The following is a 21209-nucleotide window of genomic DNA, read 5'->3' on the forward strand; positions in this document are numbered from 1 at the left end:
CTCACTGTGGCATTTACACTCACGTGCCCGTCTTTACAACACTATCACAATTAAATATACCAAAATACACAGAATAAAAACCCTCGGCAGTTCTCATCATAAACCAAGTAACTTTGTCAAATACTATGTGAACATTTATTTGCACCCAAGAGAGCAAGAGCGAATAAATTTATTATAGTAAGAAAAATTTCTTGCGTACTTTAGCAACATGATCTTTGCTCACCTTTCAACAGGGTCTCTCAGCATGATGATAAGTTTGGCATTCGGCTGGAAGGCATGGATAAAATCCTGGATTAGGAAGGGAGGTTCTCCTTCACTACTGTTGTCATAAAAGAAAATCCAAGCGTTGTTGTCCCACATTGTCGAGGCACTGGCCTCCCCTGGAAATTAAAAGCATCTCTGCTAGTAACTCATTTCATTCTTTGTATTGCAGTAGAAATTGGTTGAATTTTGAACTGGTGTAGACTGATTAAAATTAACTATTAATTTTAACATAACTCAGTTCTTGCAAATTGATCTGACTAATGCTCCCCAGAGCCAGAACAATGACATTGCCTTGTACCTTTGTCAATATAGTGATGGCCAGGGCAGGTTTTATGTAATTCCACCTGAAATATAACTGTTCACTAACCACACTGCTTCCTATTAGTGGTTAACACATGCAAATATATTTCATCTGGGCTGAAATGGACTGCTCAGGGGTTTGGCCCACCCTCCAGCGAGGAGGCAGGAGCTTGTTGCTGCCGAAGATCTGCCGTGCTCTCTGTAGCACCCCAAGGGTTGGCTTTAATGGTCCTGATCTCAGAGAAGTAACTTGCTAACAAATTTGACACAAACTGAAGAAAAAAGCAGAAACCACCACTCCAGTGGATCAATAGTGCTAAGAATGTAAACAGGAGAGTCGGTGACCACATGGGAAATATTAAAAAAAAAATGCACTAACCAGCTGAATTGTGTCACTGCGGTTTGAAATATCCCTTTTTGAGAATTATCCTTTATCAGAGCTTTTTTATATAGTTATGATTATTCATGTAGATTAAATCAATTATAACTATTAACTAATAAATAATAATAAATAACACATTTGGTTAAATGCCAGATTCTGATATCCTGAGTTTCTGAAGAAGTTTACTCTGAATGTAATGCTACAGGGAGAAACACAATCAGTAACGCCTCTGCCAGAACAAGGTGTTTGATGGTTCAGCTGTTAAATAAATGTTCTGATACAATGTTTTGAATTGTGTAATCTTCCCTGTCTTTTTAAGTAATACTGGCATTTATGTGGCACACTACTGTTTAATGAAACATATACAGAAGCTTTTTGGAAACTTCCGTTCTTTGACAGTCTAATGAGAACCAATTCTTGTTAATGAGGTTTTTCGAATCAAAAGGAATGAGATGAAAAAATAATAATGTTGTAGGCTTACAGACTTGCACATGATTTCCCTTTTTCTTTTCTTTTTTTTTTATCTCCTGGGAAAGTTCAATAAAGATTTTAAGAGATGGCCAAAACACAACATGAAAAAGGTACTGGCTCCAAATTTCAGCTTAACATAATGTGATTCATTAATAAAGTCTGGGAGTTGTTAGAAAACACATTAATCTTCTGTCATGTTCATTTTGCCTCTTTTCAGAAGGAGATCAGGTCCATTGGCTAAATTTGGGTGTCCACAACAGCTCTGCTTTTCCATTCTAAATTAATTAGCCAAAGCACTGCCTAATCATCAGCGGGCTTTGACTTGTCAATTAAAACTCAATTAGCCCAACTCCCACGCTGGCTGAAGCAGAAACACAAAAGACTAAATATAGGACAAGAGATAGTCGTACCACAAAAACATCATGCAGCTATTTCTGCGCTATCAGAAGATGGTATAATGCAAACAGCTATGAGCACTTGCATGCATGGATTTACAGAATAGTGCACTCCAGGGATGAGAACGACCTTGCAAAGTCACTGCTACATCTCCATGACAGGAATGACCAGGCTTAAACTGCTCCCTCAAAAATGTTTGCCTAAATCATGCCAAAGATTAAAGTCTAAGACCTCATCAAACCATCTATTCCTCTCTAGAATAGATTTTCTGATTTTCCTTTATACTTCTCTGCTCTGTAGACCTCTGACCATATTTGATGCTCTACTGGATTTATTCCAATTAACTTATATATAGTGACCAAACCTGAGCATAAGAACATCTGCTTACCCATGTGCTATCTGAACTAAATAAAATCAAAGCATTTACACATAAACGCACAGATTCTCTTAACATCACAGACCAGACCACTCCACAGACGTTGCTACAGTTGGATCAGCTGCCACCACCAAAAATGTGCAGGGAGCACACAAGTAAGGGAAGATCACAGGCACACGCCCAAATCATGCTAAAGCATTAACAGGGACTCGAGATGCTGCTCTAACGCAGTCAGTCCAGGAGAGCCTGGGTTCAGGAAGGCAAATCTTTCCAAAATAAGATGACTGTCAAGAATTAAGGGGAAGGGTGGGGAAATAAATAAAACCCATCATTCTGGTCTCTGCTGACTCTTATAATTTTAATTTCCTGAAGCAGCCAAACATACTCCTGACAATTTGACAGTGTTCCTTTCTGGTTTAGAATACAGATTTAATATCTGAAAGAGAACAAGCCATACTAAACATGAGATAAATTAATCACTGCTATAGTAATTATGTCAAATTACTGCAGTGCAACCAAAAATACATTAATTTTCTTATGAACTTAAAGAACATATAAATTACTAAATTGCCTAAAGAATAAATGTATAACCTCTTTATTCAGTCATTAATGGATTAAAATCATACTGTGTTTTCACAAGACATTCCTCTGAATTTATCCTATTAATGATCACAAATAAACAAGCCCTGCTCAGAATGCCTCAGGCTAGATCAGTGTTGTCCTCTTTGATTCATCTCTAACAGATGTTGGGTTTTTTGGGAAAATGCAATTATTACCCACGAAGTATAATATCCAGAGAAGCTTAATTTTTCAAAATAATGTAACATGATGAACTACTGAAAAGTTTATAGCTTTAATTCGATTTTTCTTTCTAGTCATCTGAAATAAGAAAATGGAGGATCCCAAGAAAACCTGATATTCATACAGATTCATTTTAGACTAGCTAGCTTTGTTTTGTTTTTTACCAAGGTCATAAAAGACTGACTTAATGAGTATAATCATTCAGGACTTTTCCTGTAAACTTAATAAGAAAAGTGAACAGAACCTTAATGAAACAAGAAATGAGACTACAGGAAAAAAAAACCACAAAGTGAACTCTAGAAAAAGCTGTAACAGGAGGTAAGTAATCAAAGATGTACATTGCCAATTAGATTAGTGAATTTAATTAGTATAAGCACTTCACCCATGAAAGGACAGGAGATATTATTGTAAGTAGGAGGAAAATCTGCAGATGTCCTTGATGGCAACATTTCTTAAGACCCCATCTTGCAAATTTTGCTCAATGTTGAATATTTAATAAAGAGAATGATAGACTAAAATGGAGGCTGAGGAAGTACTGAACAAATGTGACTATAGACAAGTCTCTGCTTTATACAACGCAAGACATCATCACCATTTCATCCAGCCAAAAATTGGTTAAATTTTTTTGGTTAGAATGAGACACAAAAAAAATATTCTGAGGGTATTCCCTCTGAGGGCAGGCAGCAAAAATCTTGTCTGTATTTTCTGTAGAATAATGACTTCAGGCCTACTTGAAAAGTCTCTTTTCAACAGGAAACTGTCTCTTGCACAACTAGTATTTTCATGGAATGTGCCTGGTTTCCCTTGGAAATTTTGAGGTGACAGAGTAAGACTGGTAAAAATCTCTTCCCCTCAGTTTTCTGGTTTTAGCAGACAGCAAAAGCAGAATTTAGAAATTTCTGCTGACATTCCTCATGGGCACTGTAAACCTATGGCAGCACGACCACAGTGGATGAGCACAGTGGATCGACCACTGTGTGTCATGGAAAGCAATCCAGGGATACCTCCCTAGAACCCAGTCCTAACCACAGTCTTCCATAAGGTACAACGTAGCAGCATTTTTAAGCCATTTTTAATGCTAATCAGGTAATTTAATATCAACTGAAACAGTAGGATTATCTTCAAGTAGTATCCTGTACTGTGCCTCTAGGTTCTGTATGTGAAAAGAAACACAGCGCAAGATAGTTTCAACTTGACTCTTTATATCCCTGATCTTGAAACTTGCATTATCTTTGCTGTTTAAAAAGCAGCTTGGGAGTTTAATCATATTTATTTCAGTCCATCATGGACTACATAGGGATGATGATGCAAAAAATTGTGGTCCTTCTTCCTACATGTACCTTATGTTGGAGCTTGAGAAGAGCTGTGCTGCTATCATGGAAACTGTCTCCAGTCAGCTACAGGATTTCTCCAGCACCCATTGCATGTTGTAACACCACAATTAGTGTGTTATCCCAGACACATTGCTACAGCACATGAACTTGAAGCTACAATCCCATCACTACAAACCCCTCGTAATGAAAGCAAAATGAAAACCATGTTTGAAGGAGTCACCAGGGTCATTCTCACTCTTTTTTTAAAAAAGATTTAATGAAATGCTGATGTTCATCAGACATTTATTGCTTGCTCAGGCGTTTTCTAAAGACAATCACAACTTTTTAACAAAGCAAGTAACCATCCTCCAGGAAAAGGCAAGAACTTCTGCACTATCGACATACAGCAGAGAAAACCAACATCAGGGGCCCTGTGCTGTGAGCTGTTCACGTCTGGGAAATGCCCCTCTCATGCCTCAGCTACGAATGCTGCCAACCTGGAGCTACAGAGACATATTTCAGAGGCTGTGTTTGCCCTACCAATTATGATGTTGTTCATCTTGCCGTGCTCTTTTGCCGCTTCGCTCTGCAGCACACCCTGAATCTGATGTGCTGCTAAGTCAAACAGATCAAGGTAATCTTCCACTGGGTAGCGATCATGAAATCCATCCCTCAGACGAATGATTCCTAAAAACAATGAAAAGAGAGAAGTTTATTTGAAAAAAAAAGAAAACAGCAGGGCAAGATTAACCACTGGTGTAAATCAAGACAGCTTCATTGACATGGCTGGCGCTGAGCCAGCTAACGTCAGCACAAAATTAGACCGATGAAGTGTAACACTCAGATAAAAGTGTCAATAATGAAGTAGCTGACATTTGAGATACTATACGATTAAGCCATAAATTCACAGTGATAGGAAATATCTTAAGTGTTCTGTTTTATAGTTCCTGCATGAATAGCTTGCATTTATTTTCTTCTAAATATAGCTTTTGGAATGAATATAAAAGACCAGATTCTGCTTCCATTTGCACCAATATACATTGAAGCAATATTGGACTCCCACTAGATTTACTGTATTGCGACTGAGAACAGGCTCTGATGCCAAATATGCAAATCAATATGCACTTATCAAAATCAGAAAACTGGGAAATCATTCATGTTTTTGTCTTTCACAAGTGTGAAAACAAAGCTCCATGATAGCATCTTATTTTTCTCCTCTCCTTCCGTACACTCCAGGGTGTGTTCTGTATCACCTTCTCCCTGCATTTCTCAGTATCTTGAGCCACATCTGTGATTTTTATACTCCTTTTCCCACCCTTCTTTCCAAATCTAATCTCACTTCTCCACTTTCTGTACATGCTTCCCATGCCCACCTTTGCATTCTTGCTTCTCACCATACCACAGGAGAGTTTCTCAAGTGGGCAGTGGTCAAGGACGGTATTGGGAAGGCAACAGAGTAAGAGCAAAGGTAACAGTACAGAACAGGACTTCTCAGCTCTCCCTTTCTTGTTCCCGCAAGGCCAATAATTATCAATTATGTGCGAGGAAAGCTCAGCAAGGGAGTTCTTTTGTCCATTGCCTCTGATTTTCCCCTTCAGGAAAGTGGGATTTAATGAGGGTAGAAGAAAGCTCAGCAGTGTATTTTGACTTGTTTTGAGGGGGAAAAAAAAAGTACAAGCATGGTGCTACAGACTGCCTTGGTTCATTGCCACTCCAACCATGGGAATAGAAATTGTGGCTAAGAGCCAGGAAAGAGAGACAGTCAAGCTGGGACAAAGTCCTGTAGAGCATCAACCAGCCCAGCAGAATGGGAAAGCGGTGATTTGCGAAATGGGGCCTCCCCAGGAGGGCTGTTTAGCTTCAGCTGAAATTAGTCAGTCTCATAAAAATCAACTGAATCAGAGGATGCCATAGAACAGAGACTTTCTTGTCTAGATCAGTATTACAAACTACACCAAGTTAATAGCCAGGAGCATAAGAGTCATATCCACTAGCTGGCTTATAAAGGGGGCTGTCAGTTTCACTTGTTAGTCTATTTGTCATATTCTCTTTTTTTTTTCCCCTCCTTTTTTTCTTTTTTTTTTTTTAAAAATAGTAACCATTAGCTAATGTACTGTTGAGGCAGAATGAAAGGACTGAGCCACTAGGAGCAAACTTAATCTTTCATTTTCAGTGGCAGACAGCCTGAGACGACAGGAAGGTCATCTCTATAGATCTTCCTCCCATGAGATCACAAGCTCTGCAATCTTTCATCATTCTTCAGATTTACAAAATAACTTTAAAAAAATGTAATTATGCAAAGAATGTTCTCTTCAAGGATCTGCACTTGGTCCCCAGTGGCTGACCACAAGACTGTGCAAGTGGAGGGTTTGTGAATGCCAGCACTGAGACAGGAATTCATACTTGTTCTCAAATTATATGCACTCCAGCCTGATCTCTTACACTCTTCTGCCTGTTTGGTAGGTCCAGTTCTGAGATTTAGTGAGTCCAGTCTTGCCTTAGTGAGGTTGGATGCACTGCCTCCTCCAACACTGATTCCAAACTTTTACATTAAGGCTAATGTAGGTGCAGAAAACTATTTAGTATAAAGGATTTTAGCTTAGCGTATCAGTTTGGTTTGGTCTTTCCTGCCAGCACTCTCATGGAAGACACAATCTTCCACAGATGGTTTTGCTGACAGTCCCTGCATCTGCACACCCAGAGACAAGCAGCACAGCATTCGCACTGGAAGGCATCCAAGTCTAAAATCCCCTTTCTTCATTGATCTGACTTTTCACCTTCAGGTCAGGAGGTAATTCTTATCATTTGTCTTCAGTCAGCCACTGACTGTGATGAACGAGTGTCTTCTCATGGGGCTTCAGGGGGCACCACGGTGCTTCTCTTGTTTGACTCCTCAATTCACACTGGTATCTCCAGTGTCTCCTAAACTGGACCGAATTATCTCAAAAGCAAAACTATATTTTTGTCATATTGCTTTAAATCTTTTTATAACAAACATTTAGAAAATGTCTAGAATATTTATTTTAGCCACTTTCTTAAAGCATTTGCAAAGGAAGAAAATACAAACTCTTAAGAACAGAGAAAAATCATGAAATCTTGGCTCTATGGCTGAGCCCTCCTCCTCACCAAGCAGCGAGGAACAATGCCCCATGTGAAGGAGCTCAGAGGTTCTCCTGAACTCCAGGGAACAGGGAAGGCAGACAAAAATTACAACACCACATGTAGGATAAATAAAGAACTGAAGGTATGACCCCAAAATAAAGAACAGAAGCACAACTGCAGGTGTCTCGGTCCCTCAGAAAGTGTCCTTCCTTGCCTTTAGCCACAGCTGTTCATTAGAAGAGATAGTCTCCCATTTCAAGGAAGCTTAGAAAAGCACCAAAGGAAAGTAGTGATGCAAAGCCCTCATCAAATGATCTACCCCACAGTGCTAGTTTTGTCCTCGTTCCAAAGGCAATGTCTGCAGTAAAGTAACAGCAAATGAGAAAAAGAAGCGAAGATGTCACCATAAAATAACCAGTATCTTCCTCTTAGAAATAGTAGTATCACTGAAAAGCCTGTGATCTTTGATACCAAAGTCATACAAAGTGAGGGCATGCCAGCACTTAACAGCTAGACCCAACAGTGGGAAAATCCAGAGCCTGTGTGGAATACAGCAAGCATTATAATCATCCGCATTTAGAGGAAGGCACTAAGCACACAGCAGAGTCAGGAATTGAAAATGGGTCTTCTGCACCTCATCTAGTCTCTAACCACAAGACTGACCTTCCTTGGTGCCCAGCAAAGAGAGAACACAAAGGACATAAATACTTCAGATGGATAAAACGATGTGCTCAGCCCCACTGCCCTCAGACACCCTCTGAAGGTGCAATCACGAGGGGTGGATGCGTTTTGCTCCAGCAGGCCATAACCTCAACTATTCAAGCCTGCCTTCAGAGACGAAGGGTCACTTCATGAAATATTGATGTCACACAGGAAAAGAGCATCAAAAATATGTGCAGGTTCCTCAGTGTGAGAGAGCTTTCTCATGCAGAGCATCTCTACTGTTCACTGCTTGACTAGAGCTGCAACACTAATGAAGCTCCTACCAGAAAGCACAGTTGTATTTATTGAACCATAAGGACTGAAGCCACCCACATTTCAAATACTCAACCACCATTTATTCAAGAAAAACTTTGCAGAATTTTGCAATACAAAACTGTCACTGCTATTCTTTAAAGCTCCTATCACAACCTAATAGTTCCTTTTCCTGCTTTTACAAATTCACAGGGTTGGTTTTATCTAGAGTTTTTAATTTTTTCCTAGATTTACCAAACCACTGCAAATAAACCAAATGAAAGGTGCATCATCTCAAAAAGTTTAACCCGAAACATCATTAAGCAAAAGCAGACTGGAACCTACTGAGCATCCATCACCTGGATTTTCCAAAACTATTAACTCCAGTGGTTTCAAGGTAAGCCAATATGCAGCAAATCCAAACTTCACCCCAAATATATACAAGAAATGTCAAAGTTTAACAGGGACAACTTGCTTGGATACCAGAGGACATATTTACTCACCAAACCGTTTTCTTGTCCACCAGTGTGGCTCCTTGATTGCTGAGAACCGAACGTCGGGGTGCAGCCTGAGCCGGTCGTACAGGTCTGTTGTCCCACACTTGGGCTGGCCAATGATGTAGAACTGGGGGAGACAGCGTAGGCGGTAGTGTTTGTCCTTGTAATGGTACAAGTGGTTCCAAAATACCTTCCTGAGGTAATCAAATATGGTTCGAAAGCGCTTTGAATACAGTGCATAGGAGTTTGTTGCATAAGGATCTGTGGTTGTGTTTCCTTTGTACTCTTCATACCAACAAGGATTCTTGCTATTTGGAAGGAATTTATTAGGAATTACTGAAAACATCTGCAACATAAAGAACAACAATTTTAGTCAAGGCAGCAAAAAATTGACAGTCATATTTTTCTAACTTAGCACAGTAAGCAACAGTAAGTAACAGAAACACTATGTGGATATTTTCAACTTTTTTTTTTTTGACTATAAAGTTGATCTAAGTTATTTTTTCCTGATGACACCACAACCAAATCCTGTACAAACAGTTGGACTGGGAGAGGAGTACATTTAGAAATCCTTTGATTTAAAGGCCAGAAAGGACTCAATAATCCCCCAACTCCCCTGCAGCCCCAGGAATTAATTTTTTAAGTCAAATATGTAATACTCAAATCAAATTAGCTTCCAGTTTTTAACTCTGAAATACAAGGTTTGCAATGACTGGATTTTCAGGAAGGCACAGTTAGAAGGTAATCAGTTATTAGAAAGGCTCTTTTCTTATTAATCATTTAAGATGAATGGCAAATCTAAGTCAGAATGATTTTGCATGAGACAAGGCAAAAATTCAATGAGATTGTACAGCTATCAGAAGACTGCCTGATTTTTTGTTTCAGGTGTCAAGACCATTTATATAACCCATCTATTTTGCCCATGACTCAGAAGGACATGATCTACACTATCACCTTTTCAGCTGGTGTAAATCAGAGGGTTCTAGATGGTATAAATCACTATATGAACATTTGAGCAGTTGGATTTTTTTAATCTCAGTAAAAGATTGACCCAAAAGTCTTTAAATAAGCAAGTATACAGCAGTTTAAGATGTACTTTAATTCACACTTACATGTGGCTCTTGTTTCCTCAGCTCTTCTAAATCAGGGCGCTGTCTCGTCATAAACTCTATCTTTGAAGTAATAGTGTCAATAATTAATTTAATGCTTGGATAATCCTTTACGTATGAAATATTCATTTTAGAAGGCTGGTAATGGTCTTTCATGTCACTAAGGCTTTCATTGTCCATTAAGCTTGGATTGCTAGTAAAAGCTCCATAATGGAAGGGAGACGGTATTAACAACAGGCCATGTTTGGCTCCAGTCAGTATGTAGGATGCCATCACTAGAGTCATTATAATCAACCCAAATATTAAGCTGCATAGCTTCCCCTTCCTCAGGCAGAAAAATCCATTCCAGCTTTCCCTGTGATCAGTCCTTACTTCCAAAACTGCAAGCAACTTCATCTGCTTGCTATCAGTGTACAAAGGGATGTTATTTTCTCCTTTGCAAACAGGACACTTCTGGTTATTATGATTAGGTCCACGACATCTGAAACACTGTCTGTGCAAGTCATTTGGTAATAAATGTATGCAACAATTAATGCAATACCTCATATTACCACTGTTAAACTCCTGTATTAATGAGCCAAGCACAGCCATAAAAGTGTTTCTGAAGCATATGAGTCATCTTCTGTAAATTTGAAATTATTTAACTCCTTGAGTGATTCTACGACTACTCAGCAATGCAAAAGGACAGGTTCAAACCAGAATAGGAAAAAGCACTCAAAAAGTGACAAATGTCACATTAAAAAAAAAAAAAAACAAACAACACACAGAAATAGATGTACTGTGGATATGTTTTCCAAGAATTTGGCTCAGTAAGAGGAATGTGGCAAAGTAAGAATCAGATACACAAATGCCTCAAGTTTTTCCCATTGAACAAAATGAGAAGGAAAAAAAATTGTTACGTAGCGTGAAAATATGCAAAAAATAAAAATAACTCATTGTCCTCTGCTTTACGCTGGAATAGGCAAATATGGGTAGAAATTCCCAGGTATTCTTAAAACAAGCGGGTTCCAAACCAGACTGCTGCTACTGGAAGCTTCATCTTCCCAGAGGTGGTTTCAAAGATTTGCATTGTAAAACCTAAAGAAACAAAAACATATGTATAGATACACACAGAACAACAGACATAATATCTACATTCACCTTCATTCAAAGCCATAGCAAAGTACAATCTACCACAAGTAATTTCACAATTCTGTTTGCAAGATGTCTTCTAGTTGACAAGTATATTAATTACAGCACTCATGATATTAAACCCAGGAAACGTCTGGCTTCAAGGACAGCGAGCTGCCCTTTCTTTTCAATCACCCATCTGCTCATATCAAGGAACAGTTGCTGCCACAGGTAACACTACACAACTTCCTTCGGCTGCTCACTAACCTAACAGATCTTAATCTGCTCTTTAAATATGGAAGCATTTTTGGACAGTGTCCAGTAACACAGGTTTAAATATTTACACTCCATCTGTGCATGGGGACCTTAAATTAACCGTCCTGAAGTGGGGTAGGACCCTAGCTAAGAGAGCAAGGCAGGGATAAGATAACAGTCGCCTTTCAAGCACGAGAGAAAAAGCCAAACAAAGAACCCAAAAGCCACAAGTAAAACATTCAGCAAATTGAAGGGATTAAATACTGGACATGAGCAAAGGTTCATGACAGGATCTCTGGTTTCTGGCCCAAATTATTCTGGTACAAGAGCAGCCACTCCCAGCGCACTGAAAAGTCACCAAGATACTTTCAGCGCTACTAGACAAACACGTTTTGGAAACATAGTAATCATTAAAAATGGCAAAATGTGTTACTTAAATGAAATGTACCACCAGTACTGCAACTGCAAGGCAAGACCCTGGATCCAGCAAATCCTGTTAATGGTGTGCACTTTGGTCCCGGAGAGGTTGTGCAGAAAATGCAGAAGCAGATGACCCCTTGCAACAAGGCAGGCACCACGGGCAGGGACTTGAGCACTCCTGGGTCCCATGAAGGTCTCCATATCCACACAGACCAGGGACTCAAGCACCCTGCAGCACAGGGTACGTGCCATCCTCCTTTAAACACTTCAACACCATGGCTGCTTACAGCTAAAAAGTGAACAGAGCTGTTTAAAGTCTTTATGGCAAACTTTGGTCTTGGTTTGAGCACGTCCATGCTTGGCTTGCCAGGCAGCATTCAGATCAGAGACATTTAAAGTCACAAACAAGTCATCAGCTTAAGGATGGTCTTAATTAAAGTATATTTATGCATAGTTCCTCCAGAATTTCTGTTTGCATGGTTTATTAAATACCTTTATGGAACTACCCACATTTTAATGTCAAAATCAACTCTCTATTTTGAGAAGCCATATTATCAAATACAAAAGTTCACAGATAATATAACCTCTTCTATATACACGAAAATATTTTTATTTTCTGGAATTATATTTTGGGGGGAACTAAAGACAAGAAATAATTTAAAACAATCTTGAAAAGACAAAAGCAAATGAAAATTACTGTCATAGGATGAAAAGGAAAAGAAAAAGAAAAAGACAGGGAAAACCTAAGGGACAGTAGGCTCTGACAGGCAACTTCTATTTTGGTTTTTGTCACCTGATAAAGACAGAACTTCCCTTTAGCCCCTGGGAACAAAGATACTTTAAGACTCCAGTGCTGTGATGCTCCTTGTCCATCCTGATGTGGATATCCATGAAAGCAGCAACCTAGTTCCCCTCTAGATTGCTCCATTTCCTTAGCATCACCCAGGACCTGGTCTGCCATAACCCACTTCTCTGTCCTTCCGCAGACAACCCCAATATTATCCTGAGTAATTACCATGAAGGTTCAATATAGTTTTAACCATATTGTGACTAAGGGGTTCAGTACTGCCTCTGAAGAACAGAAAAACCACTGTCCCTTCTGTGTGAGGCCAGTGAAGGGCATACGGACTCCATGCATAAAATATAACATTTTATTGCAGATGAAGGAGTTGGAAGAATTCTAGAGCCTGACAGCTTTACCTGAACAGAACGATATCTTTTGCCCAGAAGACTATGGATGATGAAACACTAATTAATTAAAATTATTTTTCAGATTAAATTAATCTGTGTTATAATTAACTTCACTAGACCAGAGAACCAGCTCATTGCTTTATGGGATATCTAAAGGTTCAACATTGACTTTTACTACTTAAATGAAAATACATTTTCCAAGTCACCTGAATCAAAATATGAAATAGATGTTTGACAATTCACACTTGTGAAAAATTAGTCTACTACTAGAGCAACACAATAAAATCAGCACCATAATAATTCTCATACAGGTACAGTTCTCCTAGTTTAAATAGATCTCAGTAACCACATGCGAACTTTTTTCCTCATTACTTTTTGCCACTGTTCCCTCCTCTGGACCCACAGTAGCTGCTCCTGCTCTACAAAAATCCATCTTTCCTTTCAAGTCTCAGAAATTCTTTTTCTCTGCATTTCTCATTTCCAAACATCTTTCTTTCTTCCCTAACCTACAGTGCTCTTTATTCCACCCAAAAACATCTAACTTAACTCATCTATTTGCACACTTCTGCCTTCAGCAGAAATCTTCCCATCTGACTTTGTCCCTTGGTTCCTGAGAAACAACACAGACTTACACATTACTGAAGTGCACATTTGTATAATGTCCAAGATACCAATAATGACAATAATTTCTCATGACAATACAATGGATACACAAAGGGTCCTCTGATTGCTCCTACAACACACCAAATCATAGAAGTATAATCATTACTAATTATGAGTCCCAGAATCTGGCTATTTTGTCTTTAGCTCTTTCAACACTTATTTTTAATTCTTAGGAAACAGTGCTACAATTCTAGATAATAATTCCTGGTTCATTCCTACAAAAGTGTTCAGATCAAATGGGACAGTCACTTCAGATCCTGCATTAACCATTCTTCCAGCCACACTTTTGTATGAGACAAAGTTCTTTTGTAAAATTATTTGTATTCTTGATGTTTCACCCACCTAACACTGCCACGTATTGGAGGATTTCTGCAATCAGCGCAAGCAGCTGTGTCTCAAGGACTCAAGAATAATTATTCAGATAAATACTGAACAAAAGTATTTGCAAAACACCTTCCTATCAAAAATGTTCACTTCCTTAATGCGTGTATTCTACAAGTCAGATGAGGGAGACAGAAATCATAGCATAATCATTACTGACTACATTTAAACCAAAGGGAAAGAAATCAGTGTAAGACTTCTCAAAGAAACTAGTATTAAAAATTTCTCAAAGAAATGGACCTGTGATGATTTTGACAGAAAGCTGAATGACTAGAGACTAAATCAGATTCGTATGTGTAATATTAAACTCAGAAATGTCTATGCTTTCTTATATATAAAATATCCTCCCCCCCTCAATCAATGTCCAAAAGAAAAAGAGAAGCTATGGAAAGGAGCCAAGATTTAAAGCAGGAAAAAGCTTGACGGTTGTCCAAATACCACTGACGGTCCTAATGGCTGGAGAGAAGGAAGACAAGAAAGAGAGGTCCTGACAAGAACTGAAAAGTTTCTGCTTTGCAAGTAAATGTTTCAGGCAGCAGTAAGACACCTGTGCAAAGATTTTCAATGAGTAAGCAAAGGAGGCAGAACAGAAGTATTCTCAGGGCAGATTCGGACATCATCCATGAAGTTATTAGAGGAAATCATCAAAACAGAGACAGTTCAAAAAAAAAAAAAAACAACCAAAAAAAACTGTAGAAAAAGAGAAGATGGAGATGAGGGCCCCCATATCAAAAGAAAAGGGAGGTGAAAAAAGCACCTCTTAAAAAAAGGTGCAGAAAGAAGACACTGTAGGTTACAGTGGTAGCTATAAAAAGATCTGGTAACCAAGAGGTACCCTGCAGCATCACTCCAATTAAATTTATCATGTGCTACATGTTTGTTTTCGTATAATCTTTCCACTTTGAACTCCTCCACTTTGACACCCAGAGAGTATCTCAATATTCTCCCAGACCTCTGCTCTCTAGCTCCTTACTGTTTATTTTCAGAGGGACCAGTTACTATGCACTGTCTATTAAGAAAAAAAAAAAAAAAAATCCAATTTACTTTCCAGTAAAAAAGAAAATCTGAAACTTGCTCAGTGATACTGATCGAACAGATTTATCTGAGATAGTCTTACAGAATCAATTCAAGACTTGTGCATTTGATGTTAATTCTCAAATTTTTAAAAAGAACCATCAGAGATACATTAATGAATGCAGAGTGCAGGATCTTAGACAAACCACATAAGCTTCTCTGCCCTATCTTATGTCCATTTGTATGTTAGTAAAATGGACTGGAATTTATTGAACCTTTCCCAGGTGCAGACACTTCTCATGAACCTCTGTTACAAATATTACAAACTCAAGGAAAAATTGTGTAAACTACATCTGTGACAGCTGAGGAAAATGTTTTATTGGGAAGCTGATACAAGGGGAAAAAAAAAATATGCTTAGGCTACAGTAAAACTGAGATCTTAATCACAGGAGTCATGAGGGAAAATTTAAAGTTCCACTAGCAACCATAACTCTGCCAACTTATGCATACACAGTACAACAGCCTGCTTAATTAGATGATCAGTTTGACGACCCACCACAGAGCAATATGACATATTACTCAGCTGAGATGCTGATTTTATTTTTTTTTTAATAACTGCTAGTTGCAGACATACCCTTTTTCATGATTTTCCACTGTCATGTTCATGTAATTAAAAATACCAGCTGTAATAAACAGGATATACAAGGATATGTAAGTCAGGATATAATTCCCTACTGCCACTCCCTCTCTTTACCGAGATGTTTTTAATAAAAGTTAATTCCCCAACCTTTTACCATGCAATGAAGGATGCTCACCAGGAGGCCAGGATCTTTCCCCAGCATAAGCAGTCCTTTTTTTCCTCATTCACCCCACAAAAACAAGACATCTACTCTTTTTTTTTTTTGTTTATTCCATTCAACATTTCCAGTAGTCATAAGCACAGCCACAGATACACTTCACCTTTTTTTGTATCTCAATACTGAAACCAGAAGGATGTGAATTGCAGGCAGAAGAAAAGTTATGAGATCTGAGTTGGTAATAAACCATTTATGTCTTTTTATACTTTAGTTGCAAAACTGCTGTCGGTTCACTGGCAGAATATTACTCTCTTTACACAACAAGCAGTGTCTTTGTATATTATTGAATAATGTAGCATGTAATTTCCTCTTGTTGAAGTGAATGGTGAATTATTTATGATCATGACTATACGATATTTGTCTGTTGCACATAAATGTATACCAGCTCTAACCACAAAGCAGAAATTAACATAAACCTTTTCAAGCTCCTTGGCCAAAAGCAATCCTCCTCATAAAAATTAGGATCTTTGGGAATCTCGTAAGTAGGAAACATGGATATAAGAGATGACACAGAGATGAATGGGTAAAAAATCAATAGCTATCTTAGATAGAATCATAGAATTGTTTAGGTTGGAAAAGACCTTTAAGATTATTGAGTCCAACCACTAACCTAGCACTGCCAAGGACACCACTAAACCATGTCCATAAGTGCCACATCTACACATCTCTTAAATACCTCCAGGAATGGTGAGTCAACCGCTTCCATGGGCAGCCTGTTCCAATGCTTGACAACCCTTTCAGTGAATAAATTTTTCCTAATATCCAGTCTTTGTTACCTGGGAGAAGAGACCAACACCCACCTTGCTACAGCCTCCTTTCATGTAATTGTAGAGAGTAATAAGGTCTCCCCAGAGCCTCCTTTTCTCCAGGCTAAACCCCCCCAGTTTCCTCAGCCGCTGCTCACAAGACTTGTGCTCCAGACCCTGCACCAGCTTCACTGCCCTTCTCTGGACACGCTCCAGCACCTCAATGTCTTTCTTGCAGTGAGGGGCCCAAACACGAACACAGTATTTGAGGTGCAGCCTCACCAGTGCCAAGTACAGGGGAATATACTCCCGCTGAAGCCAAGGGGACCTGCATCACAGTTTCGAATTGAAGCAGACTCCATCTAACAAATATATGCAACCAAGAACTTAATAGCAAATGGGTGAGACCTTTTCTTTGCTAGTTTCCCTGTACAATTCCTTCATTATACAAGAGGAGGAACCGCTGGGTGCAGAGGCTGCAGGATGCGGGACAGAAGGCTGTCAGGTAACGCAGGTGCCACAAAAGCAAACAGCCCAAGGCAGAGCTGCCTGCTAGAGCCTTACAACAAACTACTGAAAACGCAGTATCCACCATGTCCTACTCGTTGTCATATGGGAAGCTAAATAGTGTAAAAAGATAAATTCCACAAAAAATAAAACATGTAAGATTTTTCATCATTCACGTATTTATGTTCACTATAGAGAAAATACTTGAAATTCTGTTTTATTTCTGTTAAATAAACATTTCATAAAATTCCTCCACTTTCTCTTAAAGGATTGTAGGGAAAGACTGTAATCAAAATGGCTATAAAAAGAAATTACTTTCATATGCTCAGTCATATAACTAAAATTCTCCTCCTCTATGAATAAGATAAAACAGATGGAATAGATTTTACATGCACACACATCTTCTGGACATCTAAGTGCATGAGCTATTTTTCAGGTCACCAGCCTTAATATAATGTGCTTTCCTTTTTTATATAATTCTTTAAAATAAAGATAAACTTTTGCTAGTACTCTTAAGGCTAAATTTTATACTAGCCTTGTTACTTTTAATCATATTCAGCTTATCCTACTACCACATGAAAGAGTGGCATGCTGTTAACCTATTATAAACACACTTCAAGTACAGCAGTAACACATTTCTCAGCTTGATGTATAACTGTTTCTCTGTTTGATGTCAGTGGAGTTACAGCACTTTGTTTCCTCTCTTCACACAATATAATTAAAATGTAGAACTCACTGAGGCCAAAAGTATGAATGTCTTTGAAAGACTTTAAACAATTAATGGAGAATAAATCTATAAATGGTTTCTATCCTCAACTGCCAGAAGCTAGAAAGGAATGGGGATCGGAGAAATCTATTAATACCTGTTCTTACACTCTTTCACTGAGCATTTTTTACTGGCCATAGCCAGAGGCAGAAGAGAGGGACAGAGGTATCTGTGCCAGTTGAAGATTTGATTTAAGATTGTCCTGTTGGGCAGGTCACAGACTAAAATACAGATGTCTAAGGCAAGTTCGAAAATAATCCACCAGCTCTCAGGTTAGATGGGATGGAGCCCATCCAAAGCACGCCCCTCAGCTACAGCTCCCATGGACAGGCTCTGCAGTTTCACAAAACATTTTCTTTTTTCTTTCTGTCCATTTTCCTATTGCCACTCATGTCAGGCATCACATCAAGGATTTGTATGCTGATGTGCTTATTAGAGCTGAGAAAATAGGCTCTTTTTCCCAAGGAACCTTATTACTTCTCAGCAAAAGTAAAAAAACTGAAACTATTAATATGTGGAAATACAAGAGCACGTCATGTTCCTGCTCTGTTGATACCTTGTTATGGGAAGACCTTCAGCTGCTGTGATATCTGTTATTTCTCCATGTGACAAGAAGCAGTTGCACCACAAAAGATACTTCAGCTGAAGCATCACCCAAAGCAGACATGTGGAATATGTCCTCTGCAGCAGGTAGCCCTTGCCCCTCTTCTTTTTAAATGAAAGCTACAGATGCTGTAAAAATAAGGATAAGTACCTTCAGGGGAAAAAAAAAAAAACAAAACAAAACAAAACAAAAAAAACCCCCAAACAAACAAAAACAGGATTAGGCAAAAGATAATACTGCTGGATCTCAACTGGTCAGTAACTTCTGAAGGAGCACATGGCTCCTAATTTAGTAATACCTAATGCCATTCTTTGAGTAAGGGCTATGGTGTTTTATCCATAGTCTCCTAACTGTTTTCACTAATCTGTGTGAATACTCTTCCTGCCTAAGTGCCTTCCCTGTCAAATCAGGAAGATTTGTTTAATTCAAGTTCTCAGTTTGCGCTGCTAATGTTTTTTAAAATCTCAGAGCAAAGCTGATCCCACATCCTCCATGAACACTCCAGAAATTAACTTCCCTTCGGTAGTATTTCACTCTCAAGAGCTGCTGTGAAGACAGGGCTGTCATTAGTTACAAAAAAGGTGTAGGTCTCTAAGTGAGACGCTGCCCTCAACTGTACCATGGAAACATGAAAGGGCAGAGTGAGGCTGGTAGACTAAAACCTTCACAAAATTTCCATATTTAAAAAAAAAACCAGCAATATTTAGTAGCAGTGCAGCACAACCATGTAATTCCTCTTCCATTTCTCCACCACCCATTCCAATTTGGCCCACGGCAGTGGGGACGGGATTTCTCCCTGTACAACAGCAATTCTTCAGCCCGTGCAAGATGTTTATGACCTCCAGACACATAAAAAACCTGCAAAACTTTACCATTGCAGACACTTTTTAGCTATCAGGCCTACTGGAAGGTATAAGGATTGAACCAGACTACAGGCTACACAATGATTTTGCTCTCAGACATGGTCTCTTCAGAAAAAGCTGAAGTATTTGTACAAATGTAGTGAAATATTTGTACAGCATGAGGAAGTTCATCCTGCTAGTGGGCAGGTTGTACCATTTTCATAAATAAACAGTACAAGTCATAAAAACCTGACTTAAAATAATAAAAAGCAAACGAGCTTAGGAAAGGAGAGGAATAATCATAGATTTTCTCTATCCTGCTTATTGCACACATTTGGCTCCTCAAGGTAACATTTTTGGAAATAAACTGTGCATGAACTCACATCTATTTACTTCAGAGCAATCAACAAGCCACAGAAAGAAGATATGTCAATAAAATGAGAATCATGAATCACTGACCTCTGCAACCTCCTTTCAAAAAAAAAAAAAATAAAAAAAAGCACTATTGCAGTGGTTTAGAAAAGCAGCAGGACTCATTACAGAGCTCAGCAACCTCCTGCTGACTGAAGTTATGTAAAGCTCCATTGTTTGCTTTAAAAACTTGTTTTTTTAAAAAAAAAAAAAGGCAATAAATGCAATTCCCAAGAAATTATACAAACCCACTGCAAACATTTTTAAGACAATCACTTGAAAAACAGTCACATTTTGAAAGCTACAATATGTGGTCATAACCCATGATTATACATTCAACCTGCTGAACAACTGCTGAACACTTGTTCAAGTGTAAAATATTCTTTAAAGGATCCAGTTCTGAAGCCTTTTAAAGCCAAAGAAAACCTCCTGAATCACCACTGAAACAGCAATTTTGCCTAAGTAACAACTGTGGCTTATTCCATAACCCAGCTGGTTTCTTTCTCAAGATCTAATCCAAACATGCTCTGCTCCTTCCTCATCAATATACTCCCAAAGAAAATGTGAGAATGGAGCAAATGACACCCTCCATTTGTAAAAAAATCAGCAAACTCCCCTAAAATCAGCGTAAAGGTAGTTGTTTCAATCAAATAAGAATCCAATTTTATTAGTTGTGATGCAACGCTCAGGAAATAGATACTGAGCTTGAACCACCACTCAGTTGGGGCATAAACACTGCCTGAATAAACAGATAATTGGAAGCAAGGAAAAAAAAGAGGGGGAAACAGGAAGGGGAGCAGGATACTGTCCTGGATCAGCTACAGCATGGTCATGCCTTCCCCCAGAAACCTGTTATTACATCTGAAGTCTTGTGCAGGTTCCTAGAAATTACCAAGGTCCAGCTTCTTGTGCTCCTAACACACCACATCTGAATGTTCTGATGTGTTATTGTTTGATTTGCCTTGAAAATATGAAAATAATAATTAAGGTTGATATTCCCTATTTTTAAACTATTTTTCAGTAGAAAAAAAAATCAGTAAAAAAATTAACGATTTCTGTGGGTTTTTTTCTTTTTATTTCAACTGATTTAAACCAGTCTAGAATCAGACCCATCATTTATTTTGGGGCTACTTGCCAAATAAAAAGTTCAGACAAGAAAATAAAACAGAACCAAAGCCAGCCAACCTCTGGCCTACTGATAAACTCCAAACTATATTATGGTCTCCCAATTACACCTAAACTAGCATACAGGTTTAGAAGATAACAGACTGGTTCCTCCACATTTAAGGCAGGGATGAGATCTCACCAGCAATTTCTCCACAGTAACACCTGCCTCAGATCCACACCAGACAATTTTCCAAAAGCTATTCCCCTGCAAGATTTATACTGAAGGTTTTATAAGAGCTGAAGAGAAGTGTAGGGATTCGGGGCATCAGCACTCTAATGGCTTCTCCAGAAATGTAGGTCAAAAAGCCCT

At 38.6% G+C, this 21209-nt stretch overlaps 1 protein-coding gene across 4 annotated transcripts in view; it reads right to left on the reverse strand.

The window, feature by feature from the left end:
* CHST15 (carbohydrate sulfotransferase 15) overlaps nt 1-21209 on the reverse strand; it is a 54292-nt gene that overhangs the window by 11964 nt on the left and 21119 nt on the right. For 3 of the 4 annotated variants that reach the window (XM_074831482.1, XM_074831480.1, XM_074831483.1), the window contains exons 2-5: nt 9969-11042; nt 8863-9202; nt 4844-4990; nt 224-380 (exon numbers count right to left, since the gene is read on the reverse strand). In XM_074831482.1, the coding sequence (XP_074687583.1) occupies nt 224-380; nt 4844-4990; nt 8863-9202; nt 9969-10556 (1232 nt within the window). In that variant the 5' untranslated portion in view covers nt 10557-11042. Of the gene's footprint in view, nt 1-223; nt 381-4843; nt 4991-8862; nt 9203-9968; nt 11043-18431; nt 18486-21209 lie in introns of those variants that run through there. The other variant, XM_074831481.1, reaches the window with a different exon arrangement.

The sequence above is a fragment of the Strix aluco genome, chromosome 7, assembly GCF_031877795.1.
Source record: "Strix aluco isolate bStrAlu1 chromosome 7, bStrAlu1.hap1, whole genome shotgun sequence".
In the NCBI taxonomy this organism is placed as follows: domain Eukaryota; kingdom Metazoa; phylum Chordata; class Aves; order Strigiformes; family Strigidae; genus Strix; species Strix aluco.